The sequence below is a fragment of the Solenopsis invicta genome, chromosome 11, assembly GCF_016802725.1.
Source record: "Solenopsis invicta isolate M01_SB chromosome 11, UNIL_Sinv_3.0, whole genome shotgun sequence".
In the NCBI taxonomy this organism is placed as follows: Eukaryota; Metazoa; Arthropoda; class Insecta; order Hymenoptera; family Formicidae; genus Solenopsis; species Solenopsis invicta.
Genome location: NC_052674.1, coordinates 5,644,744 through 5,667,265, shown reverse-complemented (window position 1 = coordinate 5,667,265; position 22,522 = coordinate 5,644,744). Strand labels below are relative to the sequence as shown.

The following is a 22,522-nucleotide window of genomic DNA, read 5'->3' as shown; positions in this document are numbered from 1 at the left end:
TTTTACTCAAAAATTTTGAACTTTGACTGATATAACTCTTTCGTCTTGCACTTTAGCGAATCGATCTATTATGATAAAAGTTAGAACTCTTCTGGGGGCAATAAAATAACAGAGATATTTGAGAAAATCGCAAAAAAGTTTTACTCAAAAATTTCGTACTTTGATAGATGTAACTCTTTCGTTTTTCACTTTAGCGGTTCGATCGATTATGATAAAAGTTAGAACTCTTCTCGGGGCTATGAGAACACAGAGATATTAAAGAAATTCGAAAAAAAAATTTCACTCAAAAATTTCGAAATTTGACTGATATAAGTCTTCCCTTTTTCACTTCAAAAATTCGATACATCGTGATAAAAGTTACAACTCTTCTGTGGGCTATCAGAACACATAGATATTGGAGAAATTCGGAAAAAACCAATTTTACTCAAAAATTTCGAACTTTGACTGATATAACTCTTTCGTCTTGCACTTTAGCGATTCGATCTATTATGATAAAAGTTAGAACTATTCTGGGGGCTATAAAAACACAGAGATATTTGAGAAATTCGCAAAAAAGTTTTACTCAAAAATTTAGTACTTTTATTGATATAACTCTTTGGTTTTTCACTTTAACGATTTGATCCATAATGATAAAAGTTAGAACTCTTCTCGGGGCTATGAGAACACAGAGATATTAAAGAAATTCGCAAAAAAAATTTTACTCAAAAATTTCGAAATTTGACTGATATTACTATTTCGTCTTGCACTTTAGCGATTCGATCTATTATGATAAAAGTTAGAACTCTTCTGGGTGCTATAAAAACACAGAGATATTTGAGAAATTCGCAAAAGAGTTTTACTCATAAATTTCGTACTTTGATATAACCCTTTCGTGTTTCACTTTAACGATTTGATCCATAATGATAAAAGTTAGAACTCTTCTCGGGGCTATGAGAACACAGAGATATTAAAGAAATTCGCAAAAAAAATTTTACTCAAAAATTTCGAAATTTGACTGATATAAGTCTTCCCTTTTTCACTTCAACAATTCGATACATCGTGATAAAAGTTACAACTCTTCTGTGGGCTATCAGAACACAGAGATATTGGAAAAATTCGGAAAAAAATTAATTTTACTCTAAAATTTCGAACTTTGACTGATATAACTCTTTCGTCTTGCACTTTAGCGATTCGATCTATTATGATAAAAGTTAGAACTTTTCTGGGGGCTATAAAAACACAGAGATATTTGAGAAATTCGCAAAATAGTTTTACTCAAAAATTTCGTACTTTGATATAACTCTTTCGTGTTTCACTTTAACGATTTGATCCATAATGATAAAAGTTAGAACTCTTCTCGGGGCTATGAGAACACAGAGATATTAAAGAAATTCGCAAAAAAAATTTTACTCAAAAATTTCGAAATTTGACTGATATAAGTCTTCCCTTTTTCACTTCAACAATTCGATACATCGTGATAAAAGTTACAACTCTTCTGTGGGCTATCAGAACACAGAGATATTGGAAAAATTCGGAAAAAAATTAATTTTACTCTAAAATTTCGAACTTTGACTGATATAACTCTTTCGTCTTGCACTTTAGCTATTCGATCTATTTTGATAAAAGTTAGAACTCTTCTGGGGGCTATAAAATCACAGAGATATTTGAGAAATTCGCAAAATAGTTTCACTCAAAAATTTCGTACTTTGGTTGATATAACTCTTTGGTTTTTCACTTTAACGATTTGATCCATAATGATAAAAATTAGAACTCTTCTCGGGGCTATGAGAACACAGAGATATTAAAGAAATTCGCAAAAAAAATTTCATTCAAAGATTTCGAAATTTGACTGATATAAGTCTTCTCTTTTTCACTTGAAAAATTCCATACATCGTGATAAAAGTTACAACTCTTCTGTGGGCTACCAGAACACAGAGATATTGGAGAAATTGGGAAAAAAATTTATTTTACTCAAAAATTTCGAACTTTGACTGATATAACCCTTTCGTCTTGCACTTTAGCGATTCGATTCATCATGATAAAAGTTAGATCTCTTCTAGGGGCTGTCAGAACACAGAAATATTGGAGAAGTTCGCAAAAAAAATTTTACTCAAATATTTCGAACTTTGACGGATACAAGTCTTTCGATTTTCACTTTAGCTATTTGATTCATCATGATAAAAGTTAGAACTCTTCTGAGGGCTATCAGAACACAGAAATATTGGAGAAATTCGCAAAAAAAATTTTACTCAAAAATTTCGAACTTTGACGGATATAAGTCTTTCGATTTTCACTTTAGCGATTTGATTCATCATGATAAAAGTTAGAACTCTTCTGAGGGCTATCAGAACACAGAAATATTGGAGAAATTTGAGAAAAAAATTTTACTCAAAAATTTCGAACTTTGACGGATATAAGTCTTTCGATTTTTACTTTAGAGATTCGATTCATTGTGATAAAAGTTAGAACCCTTCTACGGGCTATCAGAACACAGAAATATTGGAGAAATTCGCAAAAAAAATTTTACTCAAAAATTTCGAACTTTGACGGCTATAAGTCTTTCGATTTTCACTTTAGCGATTCGATTCATCATGATAAAAGTTAGAACACTTCTAGGGGCTATCAGAACACAGAAATATTGGAGAAATTCGCAAAAAAAATTTTACTCAATAATTTCGAACTTTGACGGATATAAGTCTTTCGATTTTCACTTTAGCGATTTGATTCATCATGATAAAAGTTAGAACACTTCTGGGGGCTATCAGAATACAGAAATATTGTAGATATTCGCAAAATATATTTTACTCAAAAATTTTAAACTTTGACTGATATAAGTCTTTCGTTTTTCACTTTAGCGATTCGATTCATCATGATAAAAGTTATAACTCTTCTAGGGGCTATCAGAACACAGAAATATTGGAGAAATTCGCAAAAAAAGTTTTACTCAAAAATTTCGAACTTTGACGGATATAAGTCTTTCGATTTTCACTTTAGCGATTCGATTCATCATGATAAAAGTTAGAACACTTCTAGGGGCTATCAGAACACAGAAATATTGGAGAAATTCGCAAAAAAAATTTTACTCAAAAATTTCGAACTTTGACGGATATATGTCTTTCTATTTTCACTTTAGCGATTCGATCCATTATGATTTAAGTTAGAACTCTTCTGGGGGCTATCAGAACACATAGATATTGGAGAAAATCGCAAAAAAAGTTTTACTCAAAAATTTCGAACTTTGACTGATATAAGTCTTTCGTTTTTCACTTTAGCGATTCGATTCATTATGATAAAAGTTAGAACTCTTCTGAGGGCTATCAGAACACAGAATTATTGGTGAAATTCTCAAAAAAAATTTTACTCAAAAATTTCGAACTTTGATGGATATAAGTCTTTCGATTTTCACTTTAGCGATTCGATTCATCATGATAAAAGTTAGAACTCTTCTGAGGGCTATCAGAACACAGAAATATTGGAGAAATTTGAGAAAAAAATTTTACTCAAAAATTTCGAACTTTGACGGATATAAGTCTTTCGATTTTTACTTTAGAGATTCGATTCATTGTGATAAAAGTTAGAACCCTTCTACGGGCTATCAGAACACAGAAATATTGGAGAAATTCGCAAAAAAAATTTTACTCAAAAATTTCGAACTTTGACGGCTATAAGTCTTTCGATTTTCACTTTAGCGATTCGATTCATCATGATAAATTTAGAACCCTTCTCGGGGGTATGAGAACACAGAGATATTAAAGAAATTCGCAAAAAAAATTTCACTCAAAATTTCGAAATTTGACTGATATAAGTCTTCCCTTTTTCACTTCAAAAATTCGATACATCGTGATAAAAGTTACAACTCTTTTGTGGGCTATCAGAACACAGAAATATTGGAGAAATTCGGAAAAAAACCAATTTTACTCTAATATTTCAAACTTTGACTGATATAACCCTTTCGTCTTGCACTTTAGCGATTCGATCTATTATGATAAAAGTTAGAAATATTCTGGGGGCTATAAAAACACAGAGATATTTGAGAAATTCGCAAAAAGGTTTTACTCAAAAATCTAATACTTTGATTGATATAACTCTTTCGTTTTTCACTTTAACGATTTGATCCATAATGATAAAAGTTAGAACTCTTCTCGGGGCTATGAGAACACAGAGATATTAAAGTAATTCGCAAAAAAAATTTTACTCAAAAATTTCGAAATTTGACTGATATAAGTCTTCCCTTTTTTACTTCAACAATTCGATACATCGTTATAAAAGTTACAACTCTTCTGTTGGCTATCAGAACACATAGATATTGGAGAAATTCGGAAAAAACCAATTTTACTCAAAAATTTCGAACTTTGACGGATATAACTCTTTCGTCTTGCACTTTAGCGATTCGATCTATTATGATAAAGGTTAGAACTATTCTGGGGGCTATAAAAACACAGAGATATTTGAGAAATTCGCAAAAAGTTTTACTCAAAAATTTAGTACTTTTATTGATATAACTCTTTGGTTTTCACTTTAACGATTCGATCCATAATGATAAAAGTTAGAACTCTTCTCGGGGCTATGAGAACACAGAGATATTAAAGAAATTCGCAAAAAAAATTTTACTCAAAAATTTCGAAATTTGACTGATATAAGTCTTCCCTCTTTCACTTCAACAATTCGATACATCGTGATAAAAGTTACAACTCTTCTGTGGGCTATCAGAACGCAGATATATTGGAGAAATTCGGAAAAAAACCAATTTTACTCAAAAATTTAGAACTTTGACTGATATAAATCTTTCATCTTGCACTTTAGCGATTCGATCTATCATGATAAAAGTTAGAACTCTTCTGGGGGCTATAAAAACACAGAGATATTTGAGAAATTCGCAAAATAGTTTTACTCAAAAATTTCGTACTTTGATTGATATAACTCTTTGGTTTTTCACTTTAGCGATTTGATCCATAATGATAAAAGTTAGAACTCTTCTCGGGGCTATGAGAACACAGAAATATTAAAGAAATTCGCAAAAAAAATTTCACTCAAAAATTTCGAAATTTGACTGATATAAGTCTTCCCTTTTTCACTTCAAAAATTCGATACATCGTGATAAAAGTTACAACTCTTCTGTGGGCTATCAGAACACAGAAATATTGGAGAAATTCGGAAAAAAACCAATTTTACTCAAAAATTTCGAACTTTGACTGATATAACTCTTTCGTCTTGCACTTTAGCGAATCGATCTATTATGATAAAAGTTAGAACTCTTCTGGGGGCAATAAAATAACAGAGATATTTGAGAAAATCGCAAAAAAGTTTTACTCAAAAATTTCGTACTTTGATAGATGTAACTCTTTCGTTTTTCACTTTAGCGGTTCGATCGATTATGATAAAAGTTAGAACTCTTCTCGGGGCTATGAGAACACAGAGATATTAAGGGTCCATTCTCGTTTGTTGGGTCAAAAAATAGGCAATTTTCAGGAATTTTTTTTGGCAAAAGTAATAAACATAGGTTCTCGAAACTTTTTCAGTTATAATTATGGTACTTTGAAGAAGTTTATAAAAAATCTACAGATTATATAATGCATATCCTGGAGCAGAACGCGACACAACGTGAGCCAGTGCACAAAACACGAACCACGCTGGCGACTCTTCCACAGGCCGTAAAAATCGTCTGAAACAAAAAATCCAAAAAGTTTCCTGTTTAGTAGGAGTGTGGTTATGGAATGGACCACTTTTATTGAAATTGAATAAAAAATAACAAAATGGCGGCGTTTGAAAAATTTTGTGTCGTTTTTACTGAATATTTTCGTCACTTTTTTGTCGATAAAAAATCCAATATGTAACCTATCGGTGTAATTATGGTCCATTCCATGGACAATTTAATTACGCGTATTTTAAAAAAAAAAACATTAAGATTCGTTAAAAATTGACTGAGATATGACAGTCGCCAGCTCGAAAAATGTAGTTTTCCAGAAAACGCGTTTAAAGTTTTAAGTACAGTTTTTTCGATATTAATGTTTACATCTGGATACTTACAGCTAATCAGCTATTCCAGGACCATATAGCAGACCCTCGGCTTCCTCAAAATTGATTTGATCTTGCAATCTTTCGTTTTTTCGGGCAGTTCTTTCTTCCACTGACTGATATGTCGATCGCCGCTCCGCATCTGTAATACGCTGTTGGTCGCGAGTGCAAGCAAAATTGTGGGCATTTGGGCCGATGGTGATTCCCATGATGCTCATAATTTTTAAAATAGGTTGAAAACCTTCATTAAAAATGCAGGTGGCAAGATATGCTGCAATCGTTATGATGTTGGAGGCGCAAAAAACGTGTTTTGGGGCGAACTGCCAAATAGTTTTGTTGAAGCACTCGTTGTTGTTCTGAGTGAATCCCCCGCAACAACGGTTCAACAAATCTTGCGATGACAAATCTTCGTAAATCGGTTGAATTAATTCCTGCACTTTCGAATCGAGAGGAGGAGGATGATTGTAGGACTGCAAAGTTCCAGCCGCTTCCGCTTGCCGCCACTTACACCATGAATTTGGTCCGCTTGGGCAACGCTCGTGCTGAGGCGTTTCGTTCGTCGACATTTTGTGATAAAATGTTGCCCACACGTCGTTCCTCATTTTCTCGACATCATGCGGATTCCTTCTAATTGCAAGGCCATAATAAATAGTTAATTCGTTAATTAACTTGTCTGTGAGCTTTCCAGGACCATGTCCACCGATTTTTTTGTTCTTTTTTTTCACGTTCCGTAATCTTGAGCCCATTCTTTTCTGCACATGATTGATGCACTCCTTTTTTTGGACTTCGAGGAAAATCATATACCGATAGAAAGATCAGTCGGCTATGTACCTGCGCCGCTCGACCCGTTCGACGCTCTCTACCTGCTTTGAGTCGGTTGGCTCGGAGGCTCATAACTTTTAAACCATTACGTATTTCGATTTGCCCTTTTAGTATGATATTCTAGACACTTATAGCTATCGAAAAATGCAAAAAAAAAAATTTCGATTTTTTTGACCCAACAAACGAGAATGCACCCTTAAAGAAATTCGAAAAAAAAATTTCACTCAAAAATTTCGAAATTTGACTGATATAAGTCTTCCCTTTTTCACTTCAAAAATTCGATACATCGTGATAAAAGTTACAACTCTTCTGTGGGCTATCAGAACACAGAAATATTGGAGAAATTCGGAAAAAAACCAATTTTACTCAAAAATTTCGAACTATGACTGATATAACTATTTCGTATTGCACTTTAGCGATTCGATCTATTATGATAAAAGTTAGAACTCTTCTGGGGGCTATAAAATAACAGAGATATTTGAGAAAATCGCAAAAAAGTTTTACTCAAAAATTTCGCACTTTGATAGATGTAACTCTTTCGTTTTTCACTTTAGCGATTCGATCGATTATGATAAAAGTTAGAACACTTCTGGGGGCTATAAAAACACAGAGATATTTGAGAAATTCGCAAAATAGTTTTACTCAAAAATTTCGTACTTTGATTGATATAACTCTTTGGTTTTTCACTTTAGCGATTTGATCCATAATGATAAAAGTTAGAACTCTTCTCGGGGCTATGAGAACACAGAAATATTAAAGAAATTCGCAAAAAAAATTTCACTCAAAAATTTCGAAATTTGACTGATATAAGTCTTCCCTTTTTCACTTCAAAAATTCGATACATCGTGATAAAAGTTACAACTCTTCTGTGGGCTATCAGAACACATAGATATTGGAGAAATTCGGAAAAAACCAATTTTACTCAAAAATTTCGAACTTTGACTGATATAACTCTTTCGTCTTGCACTTTAGCGATTCGATCTATTATGATAAAGGTTAGAACTATTCTGGGGGCTATAAAAACACAGAGATATTTGAGAAATTCGCAAAAAAGTTTTACTCAAAAATTTAGTACTTTTATTGATATAACTCTTTGGTTTTCACTTTAACGATTCGATCCATAATGATAAAAGTTAGAACTCTTCTCGGGGCTATGAGAACACAGAGATATTAAAGAAATTCGCAAAAAAAATTTTACTCAAAAATTTCGAACTTTGACTGATATTACTATTTCGTCTTGCACTTTAGCGATTCGATCTATTATGATAAAAGTTAGAACTCTTCTGGGGGCTATAAAAACACAGAGATATTTGAGAAATTCGCAAAATAGTTTTACTCAAAAATTTCGTGCTTTGATATAACTCTTTCGTGTTTCACTTTAACGATTTGATCCATAATGATAAAAGTTAGAACTCTTCTCGGGGCTATGAGAACACAGAGATATTAAAGAAATTCGCAAAAAAATTGTACTCAAAAATTTCGAAATTTGACTGATATAAGTCTTCCCTTTTTCACTTCAACAATTCGATACATCGTGATAAAAGTTACAACTCTTCTGTGGGCTATCAGAACACAGAGATATTGGAAAAATTCGGAAAAAAATTAATTTTACTCTAAAATTTCGAACTTTGACTGATATAACTCTTTCGTCTTGCACTTTAGCGATTCGATCTATTATGATAAAAGTTAGAACTTTTCTGGGGGCTATAAAAACACAGAGATATTTGAGAAATTCGCAAAATAGTTTTACTCAAAAATTTCGTACTTTGATATAACTCTTTCGTGTTTCACTTTAACGATTTGATCCATAATGATAAAAGTTAGAACTCTTCTCGGGGCTATGAGAACACAGAGATATTAAAGAAATTCGCAAAAAAAATTTTACTCAAAAATTTAGAAATTTGACTGATATAAGTCTTCCCTTTTTCACTTCAACAATTCGATACATCGTGATAAAAGTTACAACTCTTCTGTGGGCTATCAGAACACAGAGATATTGGAAAAATTCGGAAAAAAATTAATTTTACTCTAAAATTTCGAACTTTGACTGATATAACTCTTTCGTCTTGCACTTTAGCTATTCGATCTATTTTGATAAAAGTTAGAACTCTTCTGGGGGCTATAAAATCACAGAGATATTTGAGAAATTCGCAAAATAGTTTCACTCAAAAATTTCGTACTTTGGTTGATATAACTCTTTGGTTTTTCACTTTAACGATTTGATCCATAATGATAAAAATTAGAACTCTTCTCGGGGCTATGAGAACACAGAGATATTAAAGAAATTCGCAAAAAAAATTTCATTCAAAAATTTCGAAATTTGACTGATATAAGTCTTCTCTTTTTCACTTGAAAAATTCCATACATCGTGATAAAAGTTACAACTCTTCTGTGGGCTACCAGAACACAGAGATATTGGAGAAATTGGGAAAAAAATTTATTTTACTCAAAAATTTCGAACTTTGACTGATATAACCCTTTCGTCTTGCACTTTAGCGATTCGATTCATCATGATAAAAGTTAGATCTCTTCTAGGGGCTGTCAGAACACAGAAATATTGGAGAAGTTCGCAAAAAAAATTTTACTCAAATATTTCGAACTTTGACGGATACAAGTCTTTCGATTTTCACTTTAGCTATTTGATTCATCATGATAAAAGTTAGAACTCTTCTATGGGCTATCAGAATACAGAAATATTGTAGATATTCGCAAAATATATTTTACTCAAAAATTTTAAACTTTGACTGATATAAGTCTTTCGTTTTTCACTTTAGCGATTCGATTCATCATGATAAAAGTTAGAACTCTTCTAGGGGCTATCAGAACAGAGAAATATTGGAGAAATTTGAGAAAAAAATTTTACTCAAATATTTCGAACTTTGACGGATATAAGTCTTTCGATTTTCACTTTAGAGATTAGATTCATCATGATAAAAGTTAGATCTCTTCTAGGGGCTATCAGAACACAGAAATATTGGAGAAATTCGCAAAAAAAAGTTTTACTCAAAAATTTCGAACTTTGACAGATGTAAGTCTTTCGATTTTCACTTTAGAGATTCGATTCATCATGATAAAAGTTAGAACTCATCTAGGGGCTATCAGAACACAGAAATATTGGAGAAATATGCAAAAAAAATTTTACTCAAAAATTTCGAACTTTGACGGATATAAGTTTTTCGATTTTCACTTTAGCGATTCGATTCATCACGATAAAAGTTAGAACTCTTCTATGGGCTATCAGAACACAAATATATTGGAGAAATTCGCAAAAAAAGTTTTACTCAAAAATTTCGAACTTATACAGATATAAGTCTTTCGATTTTCACTTTAGAGATTCGATTCATCATGATAAAAGTTAGAACTCTTCTAGGGGCTATCAGAACACAGAAATATTGGAGAAATTCGCAAAAAAAATTTTACTCAAATATTTTAAACTTTGACTGATACAAGTCTTTCGTTTTTCACTTTAGCGATTCGATTCATCATGATAAAAGTTAGAACTCTTCTAGAGGCTATCGGAACACAGAAATATTGGAGAAATTTGCAAAAAAAGTTTTACTCAAAAATTTTATACTTTGACTGGTATAAGTTTTTCGATTTTCACTTTAGCGATTCGATCAATCTTGATAAAAGTTAGAACTCTTCTGGCGGCTATCAGAGCACAGAAATATTGGAGAAATTCGCAAAAAAAATTTTACTCAAAAATTTTAAACTTTGACTGGTATAAGTCTTTCCTTTTTCACTGTGGGTCAGCTTATGTTATCAGAAGGTTCCACAAATAATTGAACGTTATATGTTCACGTGTTCTTTAATAGGGTAGCTCTTTGTTACAAATGTATATTGTGCTAGTGTGATCTTTCTCTTTGGTAGTGGGTTAGGCGTAGGGGACGTCTGGATACCGCTGGACGTGGTCGAATCGGGTGGCGACGTTTGGGTCCCTTGACTCCTCGTTACGGTGCACCGGGGCGAGGGTCGTTGTGACGTGGTAGCTCTATTCCCCTTAGCTTCCAGAGAAAGAACGCTACGCCTTGGTCGAGTATGGGAGCACCCTGGCACCCGTCAGGACAGATGCACCCCGGACAGTCCGGGTGCGGGTAAGGACCGGGACGTTCCCGTCGAAGACGTCGACGAGGCAGTTTGGCGTGCCACGAAGCTCTTCGACCAAAAGACTGAGGGCCCTGGAGGGAGCGTACCTCGTGTTACACCAAGAGAGACGGCCCGTGCAGGAGCGCAACTCTGGGTACACCAAGAGAGAGGGCCCGTGCAGTAGCGCACCTCGGGTTATACCAAGGGAGAGGGCCCGTAAAGGAGCGCACCTCTGGGTACACCAAAAGAGAGGGCCCGTGCACGAGCGCACCTCGGGTGACGATTCTATAGATCGAAGGGCCCAGAAGGGAGCTCAGCATCGATCGGAGGATGCGTGCTTGACGGGTTGCGGTCGCGTATTATATGCGCTCGGTGAATGCATTTGACTCCAGAGAAAGCGGCCGCCTAGCTGCGGCGCCTGAACTAGCGCCGGCGCTCACGCCCACACTGGCGCCTGCGGCTTGCCTGCGCGCGCGCGCGCGCGCGTATGTTGGTGGCGGATTTTGGTTCGCCACATTCACTTTAGCGATTCGATTAATCATGATAACAGTTAGAACTCTTCTAGGGGCTATCAGAACACAGAATTATTGGGGAAATTCTCAAAAAAAATTTTACTCAAAAATTTCGAACTTTGACGGATATAAGTCTTTCGATTTTCACTTTAGCGATTCGATTCATCATGATAAAAGTTAGAACTCTTCTGAGGGCTATCAGAACACAGAAATATTGGAGAAATTTGAGAAAAAAATTTTACTCAAAAATTTCGAACTTTGACGGATATAAGTCTTTCGATTTTCACTTTAGCGATTTGATTCATCATGATAAAAGTTAGAACTCTTCTGAGGGCTATCAGAACACAGAAATATTGGAGAAATTTGAGAAAAAAATTTTACTCAAAAATTTCGAACTTTGACGGATATAAGTCTTTCGATTTTTACTTTAGAGATTCGATTCATTGTGATAAAAGTTAGAACCCTTCTACGGGCTATCAGAACACAGAAATATTGGAGAAATTCGCAAAAAAAATTTTACTCAAAAATTTCGAACTTTGACGGCTATAAGTCTTTCGATTTTCACTTTAGCGATTCGATTCATCATGATAAAAGTTAGAACACTTCTAGGGGCTATCAGAACACAGAAATATTGGAGAAATTCGCAAAAAAAATTTTACTCAATAATTTCGAACTTTGACGGATATAAGTCTTTCGATTTTCACTTTAGCGATTTGATTCATCATGATAAAAGTTAGAACACTTCTGGGGGCTATCAGAATACAGAAATATTGTAGATATTCGCAAAATATATTTTACTCAAAAATTTTAAACTTTGACTGATATAAGTCTTTCGTTTTTCACTTTAGCGATTCGATTCATCATGATAAAAGTTATAACTCTTCTAGGGGCTATCAGAACACAGAAATATTGGAGAAATTCGCAAAAAAAGTTTTACTCAAAAATTTCGAACTTTGACGGATATAAGTCTTTCGATTTTCACTTTAGCGATTCGATTCATCATGATAAAAGTTAGAACACTTCTAGGGGCTATCAGAACACAGAAATATTGGAGAAATTCGCAAAAAAAATTTTACTCAAAAATTTCGAACTTTGACGGATATATGTCTTTCTATTTTCACTTTAGCGATTCGATCCATTATGATTTAAGTTAGAACTCTTCTGGGGGCTATCAGAACACATAGATATTGGAGAAAATCGCAAAAAAGGTTTTACTCAAAAATTTCGAACTTTGACTGATATAAGTCTTTCGTTTTTCACTTTAGCGATTCGATTCATTATGATAAAAGTTAGAACTCTTCTGAGGGCTATCAGAACACAGAATTATTGGGGAAATTCTCAAAAAAAATTTTACTCAAAAATTTCGAACTTTGACGGATATAAGTCTTTCGATTTTCACTTTAGCGATTCGATTCATCATGATAAAAGTTAGAACTCTTCTGAGGGCTATCAGAACACAGAAATATTGGAGAAATTTGAGAAAAAAATTTTACTCAAAAATTTCGAACTTTGACGGATATAAGTCTTTCGATTTTTACTTTAGAGATTCGATTCATTGTGATAAAAGTTAGAACCCTTCTACGGGCTATCAGAACACAGAAATATTGGAGAAATTCGCAAAAAAAATTTTACTCAAAAATTTCGAACTTTGACGGCTATAAGTCTTTCGATTTTCACTTTAGCGATTCGATTCATCATGATAAAAGTTAGAACACTTCTAGGGGCTATCAGAACACAGAAATATTGGAGAAATTCGCAAAAAAAATTTTACTCAATAATTTCGAACTTTGACGGATATAAGTCTTTCGATTTTCACTTTAGCGATTCGATTCATCATGATAAAAGTTAGAACACTTCTGGGGGCTATCAGAATACAGAAATATTGTAGATATTCGCAAAATATATTTTACTCAAAAATTTTAAACTTTGACTGATATAAGTCTTTCGTTTTTCACTTTAGCGATTCGATTCATCATGATAAAAGTTATAACTCTTCTAGGGGCTATCAGAACACAGAAATATTGGAGAAATTCGCAAAAAAAGTTTTACTCAAAAATTTCGAACTTTGACGGATATAAGTCTTTCGATTTTCACTTTAGCGATTCGATTCATCATGATAAAAGTTAGAACTCTTCTGGGGGCTATCAGAACACATAGATATTGGAGAAAATCGCAAAAAAAGTTTTACTCAAAAATTTCGAACTTTGACTGATATAAGTCTTTCGTTTTTCACTTTAGCGATTCGATTCATTATGATAAAAGTTAGAACTCTTCTGAGGGCTATCAGAACACAGAGATATTGGAGAAAGTCGCAAAAAAAATTTTACTCAAAAATTTCGAACTTTGACGGATATAAGCCTTTCGATTTTCACTTTAGCGTTTCGATCCATTATGATAAAAGTTAGAACTCTTCTGGGGGCTATCAGAACACATAGATATTGGAGAAAATCGCAAAAAAAATTTTACTCAAAAGTTTCGAACTTTGACTGATATAAGTCTTTCGTTTTTCACTTGATGACAAATGATGGAAATGGTGACAATGATGGCGATGTTGGCAAAGGTGGCAGTTCATCATTTCTGTTCAAGTTTTTCGCAAAAAGTTGACCAAAATTGGACTATCTCTTACCGTTTGGCCGCTAGAGATTAATATATATGTTAGAAGAATTTTGTCCAAGTTTTTTGTTAATTTTGAAGAAATTTAACATTTTTGGTCTAGTTTTTGTCAAAAAATCGACCAAAGTTGGACTATTTCTCACTGTTTGTCTGAGATTAATCCCAAGCAGAACAGTAAGTCAAAGTGACATCAAATCGTAATTGATCAAAAAGTGACTTAATGATCATTTTGATATCATTTTGATGTAGTGATGACTCACTGTTCTGCTTGGGATATAGATGTCAGAAGTCAGTTTTTTTCCTATTTTTTTGTTAACTTTGCGGAAATTCATCATCTTTGTTCAAGTTTTTTGCAAAAAATTGACCAAAATTGGACTATGTCAGAAGTGAATTTTTTCCAAGTTCTTTTTAATTTTGCAGAAATTTAGTGGACTATCTCCTCACCATTAACAGCAATCCCATTATTGTCATCATTGCCATCATTATCACTAATGCCACTATTGCCATCATTCCCACTATTGCCATCATTTCCATTATTGCCATTTCCATTGCCGTCATTGTCACCATAGCATTCATTACATCATATCCATCCCATTGCCTTTACATTTCCATTATTTCCACAATTCCCATCATTGCCAGCAGTCTCATTATTGCCATCATTGCATTCATTTCAATATTGCCATTCCATTGCCATCATTAACATCGAGAACATTGTCATAATTGCCATCATTTCCACCATTGCCGTCATTGCCGTCAGGCTATAATATGTATATTGTCATTGTCATCATTTCCATTATTGCCATTCCATTAACATCATTGCATTCATTCCAATATTTCCAATTACCATCCCATTTCCATCATTTCCACAATTGCCATCGATTAATATCGAGAAGAATTTGATTAAAATTCGTTACTTTACTGAACACTTTAATACCTTATATCGTATATTATTATATAATTCTTAATTAATTTTTTTTTTTGTAAAGTTTTGATTAATCTTTACGTGATATTTCGTAAAAACTGTTGAATGGTTGTATTAAAATCAGATCAATAATCTTCACGTTTGTAAATTAGAGAATAAAAATAATACTCAAGTATCCATATATTTCATTGTTTTTTATTACATTATTATTATTATTATTATTATTATTATTATTATTATTATTATTACTTATTGTGCCATATTAATCGCGCGTATTGTCATTTGTAAATCATGTGTATGCATATATATGCCATTGTAACATAATAAAAAAAGAGTGGGCGCTTTCTAGTCTCTCTACGTCCCTGCGCAGAAATCGACCGAAATCCTCTTTCTGAATTTTACGGCCTAAACGTAGCACGGATAACGTGAATGATTGAGACGGGAGTGAAGAGGAGGGTATCCATAGAGATAACATCGCCGCTTGCTCCATGTCTATCACCGCGATGCTTTCTCTCTCTAACTGAAGGCCTAAACAGTTAAAGGACAATCACGTTAAAAGAGAAAGAGAGAAAGAGTGAGTGAGAGAGAGAGAGAGAGTTGTGTCAAGATTTAAAAAAATTAAAAAAGCTAATTTTTTCAAAAGCATAATTTGAAGACATTTAAATAATAAAGAATTATGTAAAAATAAAAAGATGGTATATTTATTCGTGGAAAGACATTTATTTCTTCTTCATCATATGATGCGATGTTAATTACAATTATTTTTGAAGTACTGCGTAAAATGAATGTTTCTTTATTAAAGAACCAAATTCTCTCTGTTACTATTAAACATCTTTTTTAAGTAAAAATATGATTGTGCAAAATATGGGCATAAACGTATTGATATGTATTAATATCAATGTTAATGTAAATAATTCAGATTATAATAAATAAAAAATTACGCGAAAGTAGACGTAATTAATCATTTGTGCACATTCTCGACCCCTGTTCTGGATGCAACATACGCGATACGCGTCAGATTTTATTTGCAGCAAAATGGATGTTAGCACGGACAACAACCTACATCCATTTCTCGAGAGATGGATGTGGGTTGTTGTCCGTGCTAACATCCACACTGTTTTTAACGGCGGGTTGCAAAATGGATGTGACACGTAGTTCCTATTCTGACCAGAATAGATGTGCGTCACTAGTGTACGGGAGTTTCGAAGCGTTATAGGAAAAAGGCCGCCGTGGCCGCTCTCAGGTTCCTCTCGGCGTCAGCGAACACGTCCAGTTCAAGGAGCGTCGCTCAGCTGATTCTTTACGACGGGGCGCATGCGCCGACTGACCGCAGACGCTAGAGACACGTGAATGCGCGTGTAAATGCATGTAAACACTAAACTGCTAAACATGACAGTCCGGGTATGACAAATGTCGAGGAGACTCACCGGCGTGTTTGCGGACTCCCCGAGGTTTGCCTGAGAGGACCCGATGCCGCTCGGCAGCAAGCCGGCATGCGTCAAGTGCGGGACTCGCGAGACTCCTTTGTGGCACTCGACCGAAACCGGTAACTTGTGTAACGCCTGCCTAGAGGATGAACGGAATGCCGAGGCGAGTGTGTCCTCCAAGACGGACGAGGAAGACAAGAGCGGATCGCTGAAGCCCAGAAGGAGCACACGGATTACGAGATTTTGTTATTCGAAGGCAACGGGGCCGCACAGAATAGTACCCAAAGGCAAGGGTCGTAGAAATCTGTTCAAGAAAACAGTGAGTGAGAATGATACTTTTTCGATTTTTGCCACGAGACGTGGCAAGCATTTTTCAATAGAAACGGGCTAGTGTCTTATGTTTACTTGTAGCCGGTCAAGGCGCCCACAGCTACAGCGACTCCAGTCACCAGCAACTTTGTGTTTTACAAGAGCACATATTTTCAAATTGGAGATGTGGTCTCCCTGCAGGATATAGATGGTGGCATTTATTACGGCCAGATACGTGGATTGTTGACTGATCAATATTGTGAAAAGAGCGCTGCTATTACCTGGCTGTTACCTACCACAGCAAGGTGAGTTACTTTATTCTTCATTAACTTTCTTATTATCAGACTTTAATTAAAATCTAATTTGAAAGACTAGAAAGTATATATAAAATTACATAAGAAATATTATTGAACAATAAGATTGTTTAACAATCATTTGCTGGCCTTCCCTTTTAATTATGAAATATTACTTATCTCAATGTATCATTAGACTTTATTATGTAATAAAATACTTTTTAGTCCTCCACCGGAAGAAGGCTTCATTCCTGAGACATACATAATCGGACCTGAGGAAGAATTACCTCGTAAATTAGAGTGCATGGAATTTGTAATGCATGCTCCATCGGATTATTTTAAGTTAAAAAACAGTCCCTACCCTCCTCCACTCACAGAGAAGGGAGCAGGCTACATATGGACGACTCTTAGAAATGAATTGGCTGTATCTAAAAAATGACAGTAATTCTTCACTAAAAATATATCATCAGATTTAATATCTAAATTTATAAAGATAATTTCTCTTTTACATCACTTTTACATCAGCTTTTTAATACTTCTTGTTAATCATATTATTTTAATCAAGAATGTAATTAATTAGATTGTTGAATTATAAATATATAGAAATTGTGAAACTGACAAAAATGTGATGCATACTGAGTATATATTACTGTAATAATGTAGAAATCTTGGAAAATACAACACAAGTTTACAATAGAGTGCTATTTTATTTATTAAATATATCTTCATTACAATATAACATTAATGCTTTGTATTTCCAGTGAATAACTGTGGACATCTCTCTTACGTGTAACGGAACGCGGAGCTAGACTACTAGACTGGACAATCGAACAGTTGCCAATACTATAGTTGAATTCGTGGACTTGATATTTTTTTAATATATCTGCTATCATACATATATAAAAAAATCTAAGAAACATCCTCTCATTCAATTTCTCTTCTCGTTTAAAAACTTCTCGAAATTGATTTTCCTTGTAGTTCGTACTTTCTTCGTCAGCGGAAACCGTAATTCGGAGGAGATAACGGTCAAGTGGTTCATCTGTGGTCTTTAACTCTGGTATCGTTGAGACGGGATATATGCGGAAGTGGCAGGCAGCATTGGTGCGTTCTCGCTCGCTTGAAGGGAGGGGAAATGTGTCCTCGGTGCGACGGTGGTGTCGGTAGCGTTCGGGATGACAGTAGAGACCAGTCAGCTGGGTGCCAACGAGGTAACGGCTGGTCAGAATTTGAGATCTTTTATGGCTTGCGGCAAGTCAGGCAGCTTCATATCCTTTATTTGTTGCGGTATATTCATGTTCTTCACGGCCGAGACAGCACGCGCGGGCGCTGCTGTGATTCCCGCCTGCACACACCATACGGATGGAAGAAGTGTGGAGAATGGAAAATGCTTCGGGAGGGCTCAGCAAATGCGAGGGCTGAAATTTTTTAGCGAGGAGCGAGGGCAAATGATGGACGACTACACGGCGTCGACGATATTTATTATCCTCATAAAGCGACATTTACAAAGGCACTCGGTATGCAGCGGACAATTAAAAAACATCGTCATGCGTGTTACACAAACGCTCACGCTTCACAGCTCAGCTACAAGGCCTCGCGCTTTTGATAGTCTTGGACAAAATAAAAAGAAGAATAAAAAAAAAAGAATCACAAATACATGAATACACGCGCAGAAGTGCGATTGTACAAAGTGTCCTGATTTGCTACTGCTGATTTACTTAAGGAGGGGGTCCCAGAAGGACAAACGGACGGGGTGAGCAAGACCGCCCAGATTTGTAAGTCCCCTAAAATTGATGTTACGTCGATCAGTTCTACCTATTACCTTTACCACATGAAGTACGTTCTACAAAACGTTGTATCAAGTATGCATGCATAGCTAAAGCGCGCAATGGATCGCCTAGGCAGTTAACATTTTCAAGCCCAGTAAAAAAAAATAAAAACATTGCAAAATTGACTGTACTAGCTTGAAACATGTAACGCTAGTGCTCTATCTGATGAAACGGGTAACGAGAATTTTTAGGCGTAAAAAGTTTGTGCACCATGACAGATCAATAATCCTGATTGTGATCTTGCTGCAATTTTATTACAATTCAACATCAAAATATTTACTATATCTAAATCAAGGATAATAAGGATTCTTACTATCAAGAAAAACTGAGAATTTTCAGAAAATTTATTTTTACCCTTGAAAATTCTGGATTTTCATAAGATTCTATTAGCACTTAAACTAATTTTTGGAATCTTATTTTTAAATTTAAATCCTATCTCCCTTCTGACAAAATTTATTTCTTCAATCATATTTTCTTGATAATGTAAAATTGATTAGCAATAAATATGTCATACACATCTATGTATATTCCAATGTAATTTATCAATTTTTATAAAAAAATTAGTAACAATAGAAAACCATACATTATTAAATCCGTGTATTACAGACAGATCGTTATATGTCATATTTAATTCATATGATTTCTTCTCTATTGTCTAAAATTTAATGTTTAAAATTCAAATGGGTTTTCTTTATGTTTGTATAATTAAGGAACATTAAAAAGAATTAAATAAATTTATTTTAAAGCTGCAGTAAAAGATTCTCTAATTTTATCCATAATTTTGGATAACATTTCTATATAAAATCTAGGAATTTTTTTTATAAAATGTGCATAAACACCTTGATTATACAAATTTGAAATAAGATCACAGTTAAGATAACATCAGGATTATAATACTGGATTGTAACAAGCCGTACTTACCTCTTGCTTTTCTAACTTGTTCTGATCCTCAATCCTCGTGAGAATCTCAGTCATATTGGTCTCAAGAACCATACCACCCATCACCAATTCGTTAAGTATGTAGTGAACTTTGTCCACATGAAAAATGAGATCGAGCTCGCACACGTTTTCAAAGCATTTGTCCAGAGTCTCGACAAAGACTTGTATCAGGTCTAAGATTCCCAGTTCTGACTCCGAGCTGTCAACGCAGAACACAAAGTAGAGCGTCGCGTAGTGCCGATAGATCAGCTTGTAGTCGGACCCACCGATTAAGCTGCCACCCTCCAAGAAATTGCATACGTTGTCGTCCCTCTTTGAGACGAGCTGAAATGTCTCTTTTATTATCTGCTGCTGCATATCCTCGTTCTGAAGCAGAAAATGCGTCTCATATTGCAGTAATCCATATGTTTCCGTTTTCCAATCGCGTTCCACATGGTTGCGACTCGCTCGATAAAGGTTTCGATACGTAATTTACGTCGCATATCGCCTTCGATTCAAATTTCATCATATCTCGGTAAGAAGAAGAACGCATGAGTGATAAGCAAAAGAAATCCAAATGAGTATATCACCGTGTTTACTTACGAAGTACTGATAAAACTTGGAAAGACGAGGTTTCCCATGATTATTAAAGACCAGGATCGCCTTAATCATGTCTGTGTACTCTAGAGTCAGTTGGTGTCGCTCGACCTTACGGTAATCCTGTCACCGCGCTCGGGACGCACGGTCATCGGGTCGCGAGAGGTTATGTTTTTACAACTGTACGACACTGCGACTGTCCCCCGACAATTTTGTTCTCATCATTTCTTTCTGATATATCGAGATCTCTCCGTGTGATATCCGCTAATTGATAACGATGCGCGGAGAGCAACTCCGACGAGGTTAGCTGTCAACAGCTGTCAACGTGTCTATCAGTGAACGAGCATTGAAAGGATTCGCTATCGAGATCGGGAATCGGAGTAAATCCTTTTCCTTCCTTAATTATTTGCACTCTGTGGCACTTACTGCACTCGAGACGGTGTGACGTGCGTTCAGGGGCGTAGAAGAGTGAAAGATGAAAGATTGTCCAATCGACAGATCGAGCACAACACTGATATTGTTTGTAAAAAAAATTGTTTTCCTTTCCGTTTTTAGAGAATTTTTTGTCCTCTTCGTCTTCATGTTTGTTTTTCACTAATATGAGTTTAAATAAAGTAATTTTAATCAAACTCGCCTATCGATTTAATTCGATTAACTAACCAGATAATGCCTATATTTTACTACGGTGAAATTTTTTCATTCTATAAAATTTTTTATTCTATAATTTCTGACAAAATCTTATAAAATATAAAAAGTATTTTTCAGAAATTGTAGAGTAAGAAATCTAAAAATATTTCAGAATTTACATGTATGTATGTGTTAAAGATTGAAAAAAAAGATGTAGACTTTTTCTCAGTATTTAAATAATAAATTAATTTTAAATGAATTAATTTTTAATTTAATTATTTTTAAAATACATAAATTTTAACTTAGTAATATTTTTCTCAAGTTAAAAATTTATCTATGTAAAAGAAAAAAATTATATAAAAGAAAAAATACATTTCCACATAAAAATAATATTGCTTTGTTATCTCATGTAAATTTAATTTACAAGTAAAATTAAATTTATTCGACGATCCATATTATAATTGCTTTGAGTAATTTAAAATCATTACTTTCTAATTTAATGTAAATGTATTTAAAAAATTAACTTAATTTAATCTCACTTTTTACTAACTCAAACTGTTTTTACGTAACTCAATTTTATAAGTCATTAATTTAGTCAACAAAAAATATTAACTTACCCAAACCATGTACGCAAAATATCTTTTAGATTGCTAAAAAATATTTGGAAAAAATGTAAAACATCTCAACATATTATATAGCAAGATATCTTTTAGAAATCTAAAGGATATCTTTGTTTACGTGGAATAGCGATTCGCCTGCTCGGGCACACGTTCAGCATCAAAAAGGAGAGAGGAAGAGGGAACGGAGTGCTTGGAAACACAGAGAGCGCGAGCGAGGAACGAGCAGAGCACATTTCGCCCCGCGACCGGTTTCTCGTGCTCGTCACCTCTCCCTCACCCCGTCGCCGACGTCAGTGACGTGCAATTCGATCCGCCAACGAGTCGGGAGCCAGGAAGTCGCTCGGTCCGCCTCGTGAGCCGAGAGACGACGCGAAGTCTGCGAAGGTGGATGACACGTCTTCGCAGGAATTGCCGAGGCAGTGCGAGACAGTGCGAGATGATCGCACGGTGACGTAGGGTGCTCCACGTCCGTGGCTGCCGTCGCGTTTCGCTTCGCGCATCCGGAATGAAATCGCTATACATTCGGTTGTTGTAAGACCACTCGCAGGAGAGACCTTACGACGAGAAAAACGACAGGCGAGAATCGACATTCCCAATGGGCCGTTCCGGATCAGCCAAATTTGGTCTCCTTATCTGCACTCTCCTCCTGCGGCGCACTTCTCGCGTTTAGAATATAAAGTGAGAAGCGGAAAGAAGAATTAGGAGAAATGATAGACGAAATTAAATCGAACTTTAAATCAATCGTTCGTGTGTCGAAGTCTAATTCTGCCAATCACACATCGTGATTAATCGTGATTTCGAAAAAATGGTAATTAAAACAAAAAGGGGGACCGAATTAATTTAGCCGATCAAAGTAAAATTTGCGAAAATATAATAACAATAATGTTTTTTAATTGGCAACATTACAATAACGACGATGTCGATGACGTGTCTCGAAAGGAAAACGGAAACGCGAT

General features: G+C 34.8%; 3 protein-coding genes across 4 annotated transcripts; 1 reads left to right on the top strand and 2 right to left on the bottom strand.

The window, feature by feature from the left end:
* Positions 1–5,349: 5,349 nt before the first annotated feature.
* LOC120359029 lies at positions 5,350–7,014 on the bottom strand. Its single transcript, XM_039455267.1, has 2 exons — positions 6,007–7,014; positions 5,350–5,641 (listed from the first exon to the last, which is right to left on the bottom strand). Exon 1 carries the CDS (start codon positions 6,792–6,794, stop codon positions 6,009–6,011), a length of 786 nt encoding a protein of 261 aa, XP_039311201.1. The 5' UTR covers positions 6,795–7,014; the 3' UTR covers positions 5,350–5,641; positions 6,007–6,008.
* A 9,179-nt stretch (positions 7,015–16,193) lies between these two features.
* On the top strand, positions 16,194–17,674 carry LOC105201623 (GATA zinc finger domain-containing protein 1). Its single transcript, XM_011169700.3, has 3 exons — positions 16,194–16,695; positions 16,788–16,990; positions 17,204–17,674. The coding sequence occupies exons 1-3, from the start codon at positions 16,420–16,422 to the stop codon at positions 17,415–17,417; spliced, it is 693 nt and encodes a 230-aa protein (XP_011168002.1). The 5' UTR covers positions 16,194–16,419; the 3' UTR covers positions 17,418–17,674.
* On the bottom strand, positions 17,666–20,893 carry LOC105201624 (AP-3 complex subunit sigma-2). Of its 2 annotated transcripts, none has more exons than XM_039455269.1 (3): positions 20,326–20,891; positions 19,726–20,109; positions 17,666–18,320 (listed from the first exon to the last, which is right to left on the bottom strand). In XM_039455269.1, the coding sequence occupies exons 1-3, from the start codon at positions 20,392–20,394 to the stop codon at positions 18,198–18,200; spliced, it is 576 nt and encodes a 191-aa protein (XP_039311203.1). In that variant the 5' UTR covers positions 20,395–20,891; the 3' UTR covers positions 17,666–18,197. The 2 variants fall into 2 exon arrangements, with proteins under 2 accessions (XP_039311203.1, XP_039311204.1); XM_039455270.1 differs by lacking the exon at positions 17,666–18,320 and adding an exon at positions 18,436–18,759 and having other exon boundaries at positions 20,326–20,893.
* Positions 20,894–22,522: the final 1,629 nt, after the last annotated feature.